The sequence below is a fragment of the Microcaecilia unicolor genome, chromosome 6, assembly GCF_901765095.1.
Source record: "Microcaecilia unicolor chromosome 6, aMicUni1.1, whole genome shotgun sequence".
NCBI classification, from domain to species: Eukaryota; Metazoa; Chordata; class Amphibia; order Gymnophiona; family Siphonopidae; genus Microcaecilia; species Microcaecilia unicolor.
The window spans coordinates 301,867,504-301,885,891 of NC_044036.1; the positions used below are offsets into that span (position 1 = coordinate 301,867,504).

The following is an 18,388-nucleotide window of genomic DNA, read 5'->3' on the forward strand; positions in this document are numbered from 1 at the left end:
AAGCAGTTGTTAAATTTCTTTGCTACAGAATTAAACAAGCCTAGTTCTGAGAAGGTGGCAACTTTTTAAAAAAATTGTATGTTGGAAAAATGACCTCAGAAATTATTTCAAAGTACAGCAGCTTGTTATCCCCCTGCTCCAGATTGTTTTCTTCTGCTTTGCAATAGAAATCCTAGGATTTCACATGGTGTGCACTTCTACTTTAATAGTAAATCATCAAAGTGCAATCTGCATTTAAAAACACTGTTTTATTGAAAACATGTATATTCTTTTATAGGTTTTAAGAAATAAAAACACAAGATTGACAGTCTCCTGAATCCATTAAAAAATCAGGCATTTTTAGTGAAATGCGAGCTATTTAATTTAGCTCATCCCTTTTCATTGGAAGTGTAAGGCAAGTTTCATTCAGGTAGAGTAAGTATTTCCCAGTCCCCTGAGGACTTACAATCTAAGGGGTATGTTTACTAAGGTGCGTTAGCGTTTTTAATGCACCTGTAAATTTAAGGCACATTAAATGCTAACATGCCCATAGCGCAGCTTGGTAAACATAGCCCTAAATTTGTACCCGAGGCAATCGAGGTTAAGTGACTTGCCCAAAATCCCAAGGAGTAGCAGTAGGATTTGAAACCTAGCTTCCCTGGTTCTCAGCCCGCTGCTTTAATCATTAAGATGTATACATGTCTGAAATACCATCACCAGTAGTGCTTTCACACAAAATAATTTATATAAATATTTTACTGGTCCATGACCAGTGTTTTTGTACAGTATTTTTACATTCAAAATAGAGCCAGTTTCAACTCTTGAAGTATACAAAGAGGCTCATTTTCAAAGCACATAGTCTTACAAAGTTCCATATGTGGTTATGGGGCTCATTTTCAAGCACTTAGGCTCATAAAGTTCCATAGATTCCTGTGGGGCTTATTTTCAAAGCACTTAGACTCACAAAGTTCCATAGGTTACTGTGGGGCTCATTTTCAAAGCATTTAGACATACAAAGTACCATAGTAATGTACTTTGAAAATGAGCACCCAAGTAATTTTGCATGTTTAAGTGCTTTGAAAATACACTGCCACATAACTTTTTATGTCTATGTGCTTTGAAAATGAGCACTAAAATGTTAAAAATGATATAAAACTACATTTATTTATATACAAACATTTTGCCTTAATTCAGTATTTTATATCATAAAATATACAGCAAAATTCAATAATATTTTCAGAAAACTATTTTGTAACCAAATCAAAAAATTATTGAAAACCATCACATATGCATATTAAATAATGCTTTATATACTTTGTTCTATTTTTAAAGGCTCCCTAAGTACAATAAGAGATGTGTTTGTTGGTAATAATCTCACTTTGTGGAGCATATGGCTAAGGCATAGGTTGGTCATTAACCACATCAGCAGCATGTGAAGAAAAATCTGCAGATTGTGGAGGACGGGACAGTGCACCCGAGACAAATCCGAGCCATTCTAGTTTATCTATATTCAGTTCGCTGCACTATCAAGTAACTTTTCTGTGATTTTATGGGATTATTCATAAAAATCCTACTTTTTATTGTTGTCTTTCAGTGCACACTATCACCAATATGCACACATGATGTACCTGTCTTACCTACTTGATTATTTATCTCTTTAAATACATATATAAATAAAGTATCATGATACACGTGCCCTCTTTCTCAAAGTAAACACTCTGCCTGAATTAACAACTTTAGTTTTTTTTGATGCGGGCTGTGATTTTGCAGATTCTTTTTGTGTCCTTTTTTGTCCATGAGCTTTGTGATTGCATAGATTTTCCTCATTCTTTGAAGAGCTGTGAGTAGCTTCAGCTTGGTTAGAACCATTGTCCTGGGAATCGTCATCTTCATTGCCCATTCTTATTTTACCAGGACTATATTCTGCTAGCTGGCAAAGTGCAACTGCTGCTGTCTGTTTTTGTTCATCACAGTGGTCCATTATTCTTAGATCTTGCAAGTCTTGCATCTCAGCACTTTGGGTTGCACATACATTTTTGTCCTCTTCACTGTTTTTGTGGCGGTCTATGTCATAGACCTGTGTGCTGAGGTTTTCGGGTTCCAGCTTTTCACTAGTAGAAGTCACAGAGTCATGAGTTGGACTATGAACTGAGGTTTTCAGACCAATAGTGTTACAAGAGTCTCTTACTGAGAGATTCAGAGGCATGTCCTGTATGTCCATAAAACTCTGACCTTTTGATAGAAAGGCATTCTTACAGCGCTTAGCAATGAACTCATGTGTAATACTGTCTGATTTCTTTGAAAGATTCAGCGGAGCCAGTCCATTATCATCCATTGCATTGAACAAAGCACCTTGACTGATGATGGGATGATTTGGATGTTGATGGTACATACTTTTACTGGTGACATCAGTGCTGGAAAAAAAAACACAATATGCAATACAGATTTTGATTTCTACTTTTAAAATTATGTATTTAATTTTACTAGGAAGAATTTAAAAATGGCTACTGAAGTTCTACCGTTTACAAAATTTTAATTTTTTTTTTAAATCAAATGTATGGGAAGTGGTTTTTACTTGTTTCAGATATGAAAACTATGGTAAGTGAACTCAACATAAGCTCTAACTGCTATCAGTTGAATTTTCAGAGTTTGATTTATCAATAATTTTCTCCTGTTATTTGTCTGTGGAATACCCTTACTTAAATAAGTCTCTTTGTGCTTTATCTTAATTTTGTTAAGCTGGCATAATATATTCTAATGTGTAAATCACTAGACAGGTTAATCTAGAATATTATGCAAAAATTATAACACAAATTAATCTACAAATGAGAAACATACATAGTTGGGTTAAAATGTATTATCTTAAAAGGCTTGAATATGAGACATGAATTCTGGTAGTTGTGAGATTGGGTTTATATGATAAGAGTGAGTATTCCTGGTGTAATTGAATGCAAAATGTTAAGGGAACTTCTGATAATAGGCCTTTTATCTGCTTGCAGAGACTGTCTCCTTAATGTAGGAATTCAGTTCCTTACCGCTAATATTTAAATATTAAGGAAAATAGACATTAAAACTATGCCGATAACCACTTTAGTAAAGAGCAAAACGGTAGGTTTGGCATTTCTTGTTTGATTTTTTTTCTTTATGTTCTTACCTGCTTGAAGATTCTCCTTCACGTTGAGCTTGCAGATTGTAGGAATCATTTGTGTCTGTGCTCTTCTTTACTGGTCTGAAGGCTGTCAATGTTTCTTCAGATTGGTCATTAGATGGAGAACACTTATTGAGGCCAAACAGGGCATCAGAGCCTTGACTTGTCTGTGTGAAGTTTGTTGGGCTAGGCCTACCAGGTGAGCCTGTTGCAGCTGTTCCTGCTCGGGGGCTCATTTTTGCATTTTCTGTTTCATTTTGACTGTCTTTCATATTGTTTTTGGTTTGTAGTAATGACACTTCTCTTCCACATTCATTATGTTTTTTGTGGAGAGCTAAAGGATATATCCTGGATGGGCTTGATGAACATGGATATAGTAAGGTAGTATCCTCTATTAGGTGAGAATTTTGATCTTTGTTCACACCAGCAGTTATATATGGAGGCTTCAGATTATAGGCAGGATATAGGTGCTCTGGTGCTCTATAAAGTGCATATGGTAATGGGGGATTGGGGTGCAATTGCTGCATAAGCCTATAACGGTCCATTGGTAATGAGCTCATTGGTTTTGAAAGTAGAGTTCCAGAGGTTTGAGCAGGATGGGTGAGAAAGTGTCTTTGATCTGGGGTTGCATACACTGGCAGCAGTGTGTTTTCACACTCATGTGGGCTACCTGGAAATTGATATGTTGAGCAGATAGAAGTCAGACCTTGTTCTGTATAAAAATGAGGTGGGTACTCTGGAATCATTGGTGGCATACAGCAGGGAATAGATCCAAAGCCTTTTGCAGATGAAATCTTTGGAAAATCTGGTGAGGCAAAACTGGGTCCCGTTTTCCATGAGTGGACTGGGCTATGAAATGCAGATTTTGTATAATAAGGAACATTTTTGCTATTTAAATGAGATGTGGATAATAATTCAGGAACTTCTTTATTCTCTGTCCCTTTAATCTGCCGGTGCTCTCCTATGGGAACAAAAGCTGAGGGTCTTACAACACTTTCCAAAACAGGCAACTTGTTCATTACATCTTCAGTTGTAGTGGACAAAGCTATTTCCTTCTGCATTGCAAGTCTTTCTGGTTGAGGTGCTGGTTTGCTTGTACCATGATTTTGTAGGTTCAGGTTTTCCTTCACTTCATCTTTAGTAGCAGCATGTTGAGGTTTAGAGTCAAGGATGAGGGGCCTGCTTGTAGTAGAACTGGAAGGAGATGACTTGACTAAAGGTTCTAGTTGGTTGGTTTGCTTTGGCTCCAAAGAGTTTGACTTTGGAGACTTGATGACTCGATCTTGTTCTGTTACCAGTGTAATAGAGTTTTTGCAGAGACCATACTTCATGTGGTTAAAAAGATGTGATTTTTCATTGCAGGTAAAAGGACACTGAAAACACTTGTATTTAAATGGTTTTCCTGGGGGTCTTGGAATATAGTGAGGTTTCTTTGGTTTGCGCTCTTTCAGGAGACTCATTGTTTTGCGTTTACACAATTGAGTTTTTGCAGGTGATGAAGATGTGGACTGCTTCCAGCGTCACAGTTAAAATGTATCCAGTTTTTCAGGTTTTCACCAAAATTGTCCTCAGGTTTAGAAAAGTAGTATTATAGGAAGGTCACTGTATCACTCCAAGTTCTTGGAGTGGGAAAAGGAGGGCAGCACTGCAGCAACAGGTTGTACAGGAACTGTAACAGGAAAAAAATGAGAATGAGTTATCCTGGTAAAAATGACTGCATTCCTTTGGACACACCTTCATGCTTCCCCCCCCTAATGCTATATTGGGCAGGTGTAGAAAATGTTTATATATTTTCCATTTTCTACTTTTTAAACCTAAGCATGCTGACCATCTAATCCTTGTTCACAGTTGCTTTTTATATAGTGGTAGCAGTTCTGTCTGGTGGGTTAAGGGTACAAGTAAAAATGCATGTTGATTCAAGACACAGTTACAAAGGTCACAAAGTTATATGTAGTATAGCAGCGGTTCCCAAACTGTCAGGGATGCCGTGGTGCATCGCTTCCTACTTTCCCCTCCTGCAGGTCCAGCATCTTCCACTTCCTGCTTCTTCCCTCCCACCACTGCACTGCATGCAGCTTACATTTTCGAGCCGTCCGCGATTCACACAGGCACTGTGGGGACTTCCCTCTGTTGCGTTTGGCCCTCGCAACAGGAAATTGCATCAGAGAGGGACTGACACGGCATACTGGGAAGGCCCCAGACTGCTTGTGTGAATTGTGGATGGCCCGAAAATGTAAGCTGCAAGCACTTCAGCGGTGGCGGGTGAAGGAGAAGGAAGTGGCAGCGATCCTGGACCCGTAGGAAGAAAGGTGGAGAGCGATGCTGGATTTGGGGAAGGTGTGCTGGTGTGAGAGGAGGGGGCTGCAGGGAAAGGGAGACCTATGTGGCGGGGGGGTGGGGGGGTTGTGGAGTCCTATGTGGCCAAGGGGTGCGGAGACCCATGTGGCTTCGGGGGGGGGGGGGGGGTTGCTGTGGATACCCATGTGTCTTTGGGGGGGGGAACCCCTGTAGTATAGGAATACAGACTTCATGGTCCTGCAGAGAACAATTACAACTTTAATCTTTGGCACTTGGGCATATATCTCACTCTATTAATGAGTCACAGTTTGTAACTTGGAGCATGCATGGTATTGTTGATAAGCATTATTTATTCAAATTTTAGAAGAGCAGTAGAAAAAATCCATACACCTCTGATTTCTTTCCTGTTACATTTGCAGTGTGAAGGAACAGTTTTGTTTGTCTACCATACTCATTCAGGTAACTGGATGTGACTTTTGTTTGTTTTAGCAATATAACTGTCTTACTAAGGAAAAAGAAAAGTCAAAGCCTTTATCAGCCTGGTAAAATGCTTAGCACACTGAGGCTTGTAGCAGCATGTTAGTTTCTTCTCAACAGTTCTGAAGGCGTGAGAACCTCTAGCAGTTTAGTTCTCATAGATCCAGCAGTAGAATGTGTTATGGCAGAGATCTAAAAAACTGATTATTTCATCACTAACTTTAAACTATCATGCTGTAAATGATGACTGTTGCAAAATGATTCAGTGCCTTGAAACTTTAGGAGTATTACGGTTGATTAAAATGACTACTGTTTGGGAATTCTTTTGTACGGTGTACTTAATTTAAAATTTGTGAATTAGGATTAAGTTTGAGCTTCATAGAAAAAACTGTTTCAGGTTATTTTATGATAAGGTTCTATTCACTTCTTATAAATCATATAGTTCAGGTATTATCTAAGGAGAGCTCTTATACAAAGGTTTAAAAAAAAAAAAAAAACAACTTTGCCCCTGATTGGTCATTGTGGTGTTCTCATCTTGGAAAGTAATGCAGAAGTCATTTACTAGGTCTTGTGCTTTTCAGGTTGTGGGGCTACTTCTGTGAAACACTTCCTGTTTCATACAAAACTAATGTACACACTTCTGAAATAAATCAGATTCATTTACTCTGAGTGCAACTAATCAATGACGATGAATTATAATTGTGTGACAATGTTGTTGTCAAATGTTTGTACTGTTTCTCGCCTAGTATATTGTGATAGGTGGGTTAAAATAATTGTAAGTAAATAAACAGCTACCATTACTAGCTATAATCTTTATTTACCTATATAAATATTTAGCTTCCTATCTTTTCTGTTACATCAATTGTTTTTATACATTGCAAGTCTATGTACTATATAGCAGGGCTCATTTCAGCAAAAAGTTTAGTAATGTGCTTACTAAGAAAACCTGTGCATTAATAATGTGCCAAGATCTAAAAGGAGTTTTAATAGAATGTATGTGCAAAGTATTAAATATTCGGCTACCTAACAAATATACCAAAGGTGACTATTGCATTTGGTACTGAATCAGCAAATTGCAGCTTTTAAAATCCAACCAGCATGGTAAATTGCTTGCTCAGAAAAGTAGAAAAAGAAGCATGTTTGTTCAGTCTGTGTAGATTTTTTTTTTTTAATCAGCAGCCTTTAAGGGGAGGACTAAGCTAGTAGTTAGAGCAGTGAGCTGGGAAGCCAGGGTTCAAATCCCTCTCATACTTTTGACCTTGGGCAAGTCTCTGAACCTTCCATTGTGCCAGGTACAGATTTGAATTGTTAAGCCATCCATGGACAGGAAGATATCCACTGGACCTGAATATAATCATCGTCTTGAGTTAATACTGAAAGGCACAAGCTAAATCCATGTAAGTAAATAAATAATTTGTATTTATGAATTGCCTAACCAAACGGTTCTAGGTAATATATAAACCCCTGATTAGAGCACTTTACATCAAATTCAATTAAAATGTTAAAGTACTTATCTTCAATTTTAATTTTGGGTAATATTTACTGCTTTTATTTAAAAAATAAAACCTTATGGTATGCAAATATTTCTATATCTGAAAATAACATTAAAAGTAAGGGCCCTGTTTACAAAGGCATTCTAACGTTCTTTAGCGCTCGCTGTGTAGACGCCCCGAATATTCCAATGGGTGCCTACACAGCGCGTTCTAAAGAACACTACTAGTGTGCCTTTGTAAACAGGGCTCTAAAGAAACTAGAAAAATATTTGAATATTTCCTCCTATTTAAAGTGATCTATTTTGCTTCTCAGTTCTAAGTGTCTAAATCTAAACATTTAATACAAAGGAATTGATTGTGTTTGGTGAAATATTTGAAAACTGATTAAGTAAAGACCAGTGGCTTTATTTGGCACGTGAAAACAATTATATATCGTGTTAAACTGATGATCTAATTGTTAACTGCAGCCTATCAATGTATAAAATCATCATCTCAATGCACATTACAAATAAAAGCAATGTGAAATGTACAAACCTTTCAGCTAAGTTGATGTTCCGGTGATGAATGAAAAGTTTTGTTAGAGGGGGTTAACCAACAAGTTGTAGATGATACCACATTTATTAAATTAGTTCAATAAAACCTTGTTTGATCCTTATTTCTACATACCTAAATGTAGTAGTACAGCAACTACAGTACTTCATTAAGGGGTGGGGGGGGGGGGCACTTAAAAACAGCATGTGCCAGCACTTGTAACACTTGTTATTTACCAAGAAATGACCCGCTGAGATTGAGAGAAGGTTGTTGGTTTGCTGCACGTATGCTGAATAGTGCTGAGTTTTTTAAAATCAGAGTTTGGAGATTGTAAAGCATATAGGCAGTTTAATGTGAAAGGTTTACCATAAACCTGGTCAGGTCAGTTTATACCCGTTGCTCTCTGTGCTTTCCTGAAACGGCCAGTACTAATTAGTCTAGAAGAAGGTTATTGTCAAAACAAATCAAACTTGAACATTCCATGTTTATTTACAGTAACAATTTGAATTTTGTGATCAGAAAAAAAGATGCATATGAGGGATAAATTTTATGAAATATGCTAAAGAGAATTTAATTGATTTGCAGAGTAGCACTAGGAAGTTGCATGTCATTTTCTCTCATATCCAATACTTTCAATATAGTAAATGCATTTCACAATACATAACTAGATCAGAATAGCTATAAATAAGTATTTTTCAAATAGCTAGTTTTGTTTTACTTAAAATTTACTTTAAAGAGTATTTTTTTGCGCATTGTTGGAATATACATGTTAAATGTATTTAAAAATTTAATTTTACAAACAATGGATTTTTTAAATGGAAGCTTATTCTTTAAATGGAAACTAGTTTGAGTTAAATGTTTTCAAATCTTTATCTCATTTTTTGTGCACGCCACAAAATAATTATGTGCATTTGATATCTTCTGCCTCTTCAGTACGATGTAGAATTCTGCACAATAGTTCATTTTTATACCCATAGGTATTTTTGCACATCTAAGAATATGCTATATTCCTGAATTGCTTTCAAAGGCAGCTACTTTGGAGCTTTTTCTTCTCTCTGTTACACTGACAACTTGTTCACTTAATTTCAGTTTCTCTCCAGTTTTTTTTTTTTTAATTTTGTTCAAAAGGAAAACTAGCTAATACGTAGCTAGTCAAGGATGGTGGCCCAGATCACTTTGTGAAGTTGTCCTACACTTTGTAAAATAAGTGTTTGCTAAATACATTTTATATGCTCTGCCGATTCTTTGATTTTTTTTTCCATTCCTGTTGCATTTGTGTGTTTTCCACAAGATTCTATGAATCTTGTTTTAGAATTTCCAAATCTCACTTATGATGCACTAAGACAGTGTTTTTCGGTGCAAGGCCTGTGGACCAAGAATTCTGGAGCAGCCTTCATAATCATTTTAGCTTTTTTTTTTTTGCTACTCTGTGCCTCTCTACACAAGCTCACAGCAGAAAGGGGAAAGTGGAGGGGAGGAAGACAGACATGCTTGAAGGATAAGGCATTTCTTAATAGACGAAGAGAATGTGTATCCTTGAGGATATACACAATAAAAAATTGGAGGCAGGCTGGTGGTATGGGTATCAATGACACACACTGATCAGCATTGTCAAGGCCTCTCTTGGGAAGACATTTGGTGGATCTCCTTCAGCTCATTTGGATCCATAGTTGCCCCAACTTAAAAATTAATGAAGACCATTGCACTAAAATATAACAAGTCTGTGTGTTAACTAATTACAGTGGTTTGAGTTATTCAGAGCAAGCACTTTAGTCCCATATAGAGCAGTCATCGTAGGCTGACAGATTGTGATGTTCTGACATGCATATTAACTATGTACCAACTGGTTCCTGTTCTTTTGGTGTCCTACTTGCTGACAAGAAGTTCTTGTCAGGTTAAAGCAGTCGAAAGGACATGCTGTAATTAAAATATTATGGTGTGTCATTATTGCATAACTCAAGGACATGCCATTGTCGCCTTCCTGCTGTGTTGCAAGATATGTGAGCATTTATTTTCACTTGAGATTTTTCCAGTAATCTTGACCACACCCTTTGAGATTTTCAATCGAACTTTAAACTGAAAGCTAAATATGATAATGAGGAGAGGGTGAAATGGCAGTGGGTGATATATAGAAGAAAAAAAGGGGGGGGGGGTTAGTCTTCTGGCAGGAAGTTCAGGTCTCCGTCTGGTAGCAGCCAGTTGCTTAAAGGCCAGGAATCCAGCCTTATGGAACTCTTGCAAAGTGTGCGGTTAGACCGAATCAGCACAAGTTAGAACAAACACAGCAAACGCAAGGTTTTTATGTTATCAGCCCCAATATAGTCAGTCTATATCAAAATCTCCTCTAGCTTGTTCTTTAACCATTGGATCACAGCAGAAATTTGCATGTATATGTTTTGAAAGTAAAGATATTAAGTATATTAATCAGAAGATTTGCTAATGAAAACTTTGTAGAAAAGGCAAATGTACACATTGTTATAATTCATTTTGTTCAAGATAGGTTTAATACGGTATAATAAACTATAATCATTAGCAGATATAAGTTAAATCTCAGTTATTGTCACAAAACCCTTGTAAAAGATAAGCACAGCTCTGACCATTATAACCATAAGCTGGATATGTGCTGTTTTCATTGTCTAACAGATTCTTCAGAGTAAAGATAATATATATCTTATAAAACTGTAGTAAACTTTAGAATTTTTTTCTCTGCCCATTAGAAAGTAAAAGATTTCCTTGTCTCTGTAAACTTAGAAATCCTGATCTCTTAATGGAACAGATCAGATCTATATAAGTGCACCTGCTACTGCCAGGCTCACTCAAAAGAAAGCATTTAAGCCAACGGCTGAGTATGTTAGTGAAAACCCAACAAAACAAGAGCTTAACAGGAAAGTGTTTGTAAATGAATAAAAATTAGCTGACAAGTAATAAAACTTCTTACCAAAGTCTGAGTTGTTCAGTTCAGTTCAGTGCTGAAAAGGACGTACCTGTTCTCACCTTGATAGTCAGCTGAAACTGAAGGCTGCAGTTGCAGTGGGAGGGATTTAAAGTAAAGGAGTTGAGCCCTGGGGCTGTAGAGATGCACCTGATTTTACTCCTGCCTGCAGGGACGATTCATGTGTTTGCATCTACTGCTTGGTTCCTGTTCCGTGTTACCTCAGCACCTGATAAAGCAAATACACATACAAAAACCTGTTGTCACTCTGGTGCTGAGAAACAAGTAAGCTAGTGTCTTCATACAGGCACCTTTCTACCACCAAGCAGCCCTTTTTTTAAAAATGTATTGTATTTTGTTCATACATGTTTTCATAGTAGCTTGCTAACTCCTTTCTTAAGTAAAATCCACATAGGACACAGAAGATTTATAATGTTAATAGTAGGGAGAAAGATTCAGATTTATTAGATTTAGATTTATTATATATAACCCACCATTATCCAGGGCGAGGTACAAAAAAACCCACACAATTATATACAAAACATACAAGCATCATAAGTACAAAAACAAAATCCGTACAGTGAGTTTCCTTTGCAACCCATGTGGGAGGGGGGAAAAAAAAGAGTCCCAAGCATAAACTTACATGTGTCCACCAGTAACATGGAAGGCCAGACACAGTAAATGTGCCTTCAAGTGGCATTTAAATGCAAGTAAGTGAGTCTCATGTTTCAATCCAGATGGTAACTTGTTCATTCAGAGGGCAAAGATTGTTTAGTGAGCAAGCATGCTGCTTTCCAATGTGCCTTAAAGGCTGAGAATGATTTTGTGAGTTTATTTTATCATTTGCTGACTTTGGTGTATAGATGTGTGCAATTTTATTTTTCATGGCACTCTTAAAGAAGTTGGAGCTTGATGCATTGCTGGGATTAAGGCTGTGACATGACTGCATTTTTTTAGGATGAGTGTGGCCAGGTCAGCCCTATTATGTCTCTTGACAGCTCCCCTCTATTTTGGGGGAAGATGGGGCCAAGTTAGCCATACTGTGGGGGAAAGGGACATCCTGAAGCTTATGATTGTTGGGGATTTCACCACCCAAAAGTTCAAACAGGAAGTTGATTAGGGAGTGGGCAGGTAATTCTGAAGCTTATGTAGACCAGATGCCAGCAGACCCTATCAGCATCTGTTTCCTGGCTCCATATTTAAGATGGCAGACTGGTTGAGCTACCCAATGCTAATATTTGGTTCTTTAGTGCTATAAACAACACCTTTGCTGGTGGCCTCTGTGCTTGGCCTACCTTGCAATATATGGCTGTTGCCTTTTTTGTTGCATGCACTTTATCTTACAACACCTCAGTGCCTTCCCTCTAGCGTCCAGCGTGTCGGAATTGACTCATCCTTTAGTCTGTTAGTATATGGTCGGTCAATGTCAGAAGATGCATGTATCAGTATCCTCTGATGTTTTGCCCCTGGCAGGTTATGGCTCCTGTGTTTGACAGTAAAGGGGTCAAGGCCTTCATGTGAGCTCTGTGGTATGTGCATGTTGCTTCTCTTAGTTCTCCTTTGGGTGTGGCTCTCCATTGTCCCACTCTAGCATTCAGTTTTGGTACAAGTACTTTATTTGGAAAAGTAGATCTCCCAGGATAAAGAGAATGGATGTATGAACCTAAAGACAAGGGAGGAATGGGGTTCCTAATCTTCAACTATACTTTCAGCTTCACAATAAAAGCAGTTCAAGACTGGGTGTGAGGAACAACGAAACCATGGGTAATATTGAAGCAAAGCTTTATTGATGCATTACCACTATACACTTTACCATGGTTACCTCTGAAAGAAGTTAAATGACTTATTCATAGATCTAGTCAGTGTACTAGAGTAACAGCAGAGATATAGCATGGTTTGAGAATTAAAAGTATGAGTTTTAAATAATATTGTTTTCTCCACCCCTATACACTGTGCACTGGGATTTCAGTCAGGAGTACTGGACTCAATATACAAACAATAGGCAGATAGGGGAATACAAACTGTAGAACAGTTTATAGAGGAGGGTAAAGTCCTAAGCTTTGATGTTTTGATGGAAGAATATGGGATTGACACCAGGGACCACTTTAAATACTTACAAGTTAAGGCCTTTGGTGGATCTCATTAAAGAAGAAATAGATCTAGAGTATGTAATCCTCTGTTAGAGGATGGTACCCATGGCAAACATTATGAGAAAAGGCAGTAGGGGAAGTACTAGGGTACAAGCAGTGGAAGGAAATTTACCAGAGGCTGTTTAAAGTGTCCATAAGCAGTAGTTTGATAGCAGACGGTTACAAAATGCTATATCAGTGTCAAACTGCTCTATGGAGTGAGGTTAAGAATATTGGGTTCCAGTGGTTAGAGCACCAGTCTTGCAATCCAGAGGTGGCTGGTTCAAATCCCGCTGCTGCTCCTTCTGATCTTGGGCAAGTCACTTAACCCTCCATTGCCTCAGGTACAAACTTAGATTGTGAGCCCTCCTGGGACAGAGAAATATCCAGAGTACCTGAATGCAACTCACCTTGATCTACTACTGAAAAAGGTGTGAGCAAAATCTAAATAATAAGTAAAATAAATAAAATATTCCTTCCAAAATCCTTATACTAGTCTATAGGGCCTTATATACTGGTCTCCTTTTATTTCTTAACAGTTCTCTTATTCTCTATTTTCTCTCCCGATCTCTTTGTTGTTCCCAACATTTGTTAGTTGTTTGACTCACATGCAGATTCATTTGGATTCTATTCACCATTCTTATTTTCAAGTTATGGCACCTTTATTGTGGAATTGATTACTATTATATATTCATTACAAAGCTGCTTTTTATAAATTTAATAGGAAAAAGAGAGGGTCCAAAGTACACCAATTGAACAAAGTAGAACAAAAAGCACAAAAAGAACTTCGGGAGCAGGACAATGGGAAAAGACCCAATTATTTATTAGAAAGACCTGACATGGGCCTTGTTTCGGCGACTCTAGGCCTGCATCAGGAGTCACATAAGTTTGCAGAGCTCTTTACAAAGTATTAGGAAATCTGCCAATAAAAGGGCTTAGCTGTCAAAAAGGATGCACTTCAAATACAAGCCTGCTGTCAGGGCGTATAAAAAAAGATAAGTGTCTTTGTTCGGTGGATACTAATGCTCTGAAGAAAACCTCCAAAGCAGAAACCATGGCCTGTGTCGGGTCCTTCTAAGAAAAATTTGGTTCTTTTGCAAATTTAAATCAGCACTGAAAACCTATTACTGTACTTAAGCCTTTTCGTCAGTGTAAGTCATCTGAGCTGAGGCCTTGTTTGTGGTTTGCCTGATGATGTATTTTCCCCTTAAGTTGCCTTCTCCTTAGTCATTTGGGTCTTTATGATTCTCATTTTCTTCCTGGTGTCTACTTCCTTTTCCTTAAGTTACTCTAGCAGCATATTGGATTGCATTGTAACTTGTACCTCCTTGTTTTCCCTTGCCTGTGTCATTTGTGATCTTTCTACGTTTATCACTGTAAATCACTTAGATATTTTTTTGACTTTGCAGTATGTCAAAAGTTGGCGATATTATTGATGATGATCTTAAATAAAGAAATAAAAAAATAAATCATAAGATATGTCATACTGGACCAGACCAAAGATCTTTCAAGCCCAGTATCCCATCTGACAGTATCCTGTCCTGGTCACAAGCATCCAACAAGATCCAAAGTAGTTTTATTCCTTGTTGTTCACACATAGAGATATGCCGTATGCAGTGGCTTTCCCAAGTGTACTAGCTAATTTATTCTCCAGGAACTCTTTTTAAACTCAGCTATGCTAACTGCCTCAACCACATCTTCTGCACAGCAAATTTATATGGGCCAAAGAGTGGATGCTGGACAAAAAAGGTGTTCACAGGATTTTTCAGGAGTGGGGCACTCCCTTAATAGATTTTTTTTGCCATTCCATGCAACAAGAAAATGCCTTAATTTTGCTCCAGGATAGGATCGAATTGTTGACTAACCTCATATGCTTTCTTCTGACATTGGGGAGAGGGTCTTCTGTACGCATATCCTCCAGGGGTGGCATGATACAGATGTTAAAATATCTGAAAGGTATTAATCCGCAAACAAACCTTTTCTGGAGACGGGAAGGTGGTAGACCTAGAGGACATGAATTGAGGTTGAAGGGGGACAGACTTAGGAGTAATGCAAGTCATTTTTTTTTTATGGAAAGAGTGGTAGATACATGGAATGCCCTCCCGCGGGATGTGGTGGAGATGAAAACGGTAATGGAATTCAAACATGCGTGGGATAAACACAAAGGAATCCTGTTTAGAAGGAATGGATCTACGGAATCTTAGCAGAGATTGGGTGGCAACGCCAGTAATTGACCTGGATTGGCCACTGTCGGTGACAGGATGCTGGGCTAGATGGACCTTTGGTCTTTCCCAGTATGGCACTACTTATGTACTTATGTACTTATGTACTAATTGGGAAGCAAAACCAGTGCTGGGCAGATTTCTACAGTTTACACCCTGATCATAACTGAATAGATATGGATGGGCTGGAATATAAATTTTAAAGGGCTTCGATGTTAGCATCAGAACTTTTAGTACAAGAAGAGTGCTGGGCAGATTTGTACGGTCTGTGCCCTGAGAAAGGCAAGTACAAATCAAACTTGGGTATACATATAAAGTATCACATACCATGTAAAATCTTGCAGGGCAGACTGGATGGACCGTTCAGGTCTTTATCTGCTGTCATTTACTATGTTACTATGTAATATCCCTCATAGGACCATTCTTAAGCTCAAGCAAAATCCTAGTTCCTTATTGACTGAGACAAACATGGTTCCCACTTCTGTTGGACACTTCCACCAGGAACCCTATAAGACTGGCATGTTTTCCAACATTGATCATGCAAGAGCAAGACACTCGCTTGCATCTTGATATAGAGTCCCTATCTCTCACAGCTCAGTTGTTGAGAGGTTGACATTGTCTTCCCTGAACCTACCTGTCAGAGTTTCTCAGGTCTTGCTAGCTTCCAGGAAGGATTTCACTAAAAGAACATATAGATTCAAATAGAAGAGGTTTGCCATCTGGAAGGCCGTAGATACCTTTATTTGCCTTACACAAAAACAGCTTAAATACCTTCTACATCTATCGCAGGCTTGTCTCAAGATCAACTCAGTAAGTGCAGTTGGAGCTTTATCCAGAACAGGGTAAACTCATTTCTGTACAGTTTTTATTTACCTTATGTGGGGCTTGCTACTTATATTATATGCTAAACCTAGTAGACCTGCCGCCCAGAAACGCCAAAAAATCGCCCCGCAAATTCTTAAACCTGAACCTTCCCAGTTGCAAAGGAGTGAAGTACAAACAAGCATATGCCACGACCTTTGCATACAAAAGTACACAGTGCTGGAATGCACTACCCAAAACCCTGAAAACCACGAACAATCTAACCAGCTTCCGCAAAGCTTTGAAAATGCATCTCTTTAACAAAGCTTACAAAAGTCTCCATCAATGATACAACTGTTCCCCCAATTCACCCAAACACACCTAAACACCTCTCATATAATCTACCCAAGCTTCCACCCAACTACCACCTCTCTTACCTCTGCTTTTGATCAATTGTATTTAAATTAGGCACTGTCTTTATCATAACCTACTCTGTAAGCCACATTGAGCCTGCAAAAAGGTGGGATAATGTGGGGTACAAATGCAATAAATAAATAAACTTTCCATCAAGCCTCCCACAATATCATGGAACCTCAATGTTGTTCTTATACAGCTGATGAAAGTTCCTTGTTAACCACTTAGATGCCTGACCTGGAAGATCTTATTTTTGGTTGTGGTTTCTTCCGCGCACAGGTTAGTGAACTTCAAGCCCTAATGACTGATTCACCTTATGCTAAGTTTTATTTTTTAACAATAGGGTTGTTCTGTGCACCCATCCAAAATTATTTCCTGGAGTTGTGTCAGCGTTAGACTTTAACCAGTCAATTGTCTTTCCAACCTTTTTTCCAAATCTGCATGCCCATAAAGGTGAAAGAGCACTGCATACTTTGGAGTACATGAGAGCCTTGACTTACTATTTGGAGTAGAAAATCAACCCAGCCTTTTGTTTCTTTTGACCCAAACAGGATGGGGGCCACAACTGACGCAAACACACACTTTCCAGTAGGCTAGTGGACTGCATTTCCTTCACTTAGGTCCAGACTGGACTGACTCGAGAGGGTCAGGTCATGGTTCATAATGTTAGAGCTATGGTTGCGTTGGGAGCCTACTAGAGATCAGCTTCCACAGAGGAAATTTGCAGAACTGCAACATGGACATCTGTCCATACATTCTTATCCCATTACTGCCTAGAATAAGACTCCTGATGCAATAGTAGGTTAGGCCAGACAGTCCTTCAGAATCTATTTGGGGTTTATAATCCAACTCCGTACTGCCTTCCCCCCCCCGACCACTCTCTTTCATTTCTAGGCAGCCTTAAGAATAGAAATTAAATAATAAAATGACCCATTGCCACCAAAAATGCCTGTTGTACCACTTTTCTTCATGCCCCATTTACTGTTGAAGGTAGCCTATACCTAGAGTCCCCTGTACATGAGGATTCGCAATCCCACTTGTCTTTGTAGAATACTTTTTCCTATAGTGGGTGTTTGAGGAAAGCAGATCTTGAATCCTCACTACTCTTCCACCTCCCCAAGGAGTTGTATTCCTCTAGCTAGTAATAGACTGATGAGGTACCATGGTACAGCTTCAGGCAGGGACAGGCACCCATGGGTGGTGAGATGTCCAAATGCTTGTAGAAAAGTTGCTTGGGTTCTGTTTCCCACACTGGGTTCTGTCGGTAATGTCACCAGTGTTCTCCAGGGTCCTTCTTCAGTTCCTTCTGATGCTTGTATTTTACCAAATTTAAATTTTTTTGTGTCATCTGCAGATTTGTTTATTTCTTATGTTGATTCTTCTTTCCAGATTACAAAGAATTACGTTAAATAACATTTGTCCCTGCATCCTCCTGCTATTCACCTCTTTCAATAGGGAAACTGACACTTTTTTCTACCTTTTTAAAAATCTCTTAACCATTTTTACTAGTCCCACAGTAAGACATTACCTTCTACCTCTTTTGCTTTTTGATTTCTTAAGAAACCTCTCATGAGGGACTTTATCAGCTACTTTCTGAAAATCAAAATACACAGTGCCTGACTGGTTCACATTTATCCACATACTTATCCTCACCTTAAAAGAATTCTGATAGATGAGTAATGCATGACCTCCCTTAATTTTACATTCAGTTTTTCAGTGTTTTGATGAAATATGTGTTAATACTTGGGCCCTTTTACAGAGTGGCGGTAAGCCCAATGCAGGCTTACCGCTCGCTCTTCTGGGACTACTGCCAACCAAACATGGCCGCCGGCAGTAGCCCTGCCCCAAGCGTGTGCCATTTCCGGGGGAAAAAGAAAACCCCCGGAAATGGGTTGTGTGGTGATAACCTGGTGATAATTGGGTATCGCCTCATACCATGGAAGCACTTATCTCCATGTCAGTGG

General features: G+C 38.5%; 2 protein-coding genes across 2 annotated transcripts in view; one reads left to right on the forward strand and one right to left on the reverse strand.

Moving 5' to 3' along the window:
* TBCD (tubulin folding cofactor D) overlaps positions 1-18,388 on the forward strand; it is a 477,889-nt gene that overhangs the window by 189,029 nt on the left and 270,472 nt on the right. The gene's annotated exons all lie outside the window — the stretch shown is intronic.
* ZNF750 (zinc finger protein 750) lies at positions 1,080-10,933 on the reverse strand. Its single transcript, XM_030208043.1, has 3 exons — positions 10,865-10,933; positions 3,134-4,796; positions 1,080-2,393 (listed from the first exon to the last, which is right to left on the reverse strand). The coding sequence occupies exons 2-3, from the start codon at positions 4,585-4,587 to the stop codon at positions 1,661-1,663; spliced, it is 2,187 nt and encodes a 728-aa protein (XP_030063903.1). The 5' UTR covers positions 4,588-4,796; positions 10,865-10,933; the 3' UTR covers positions 1,080-1,660.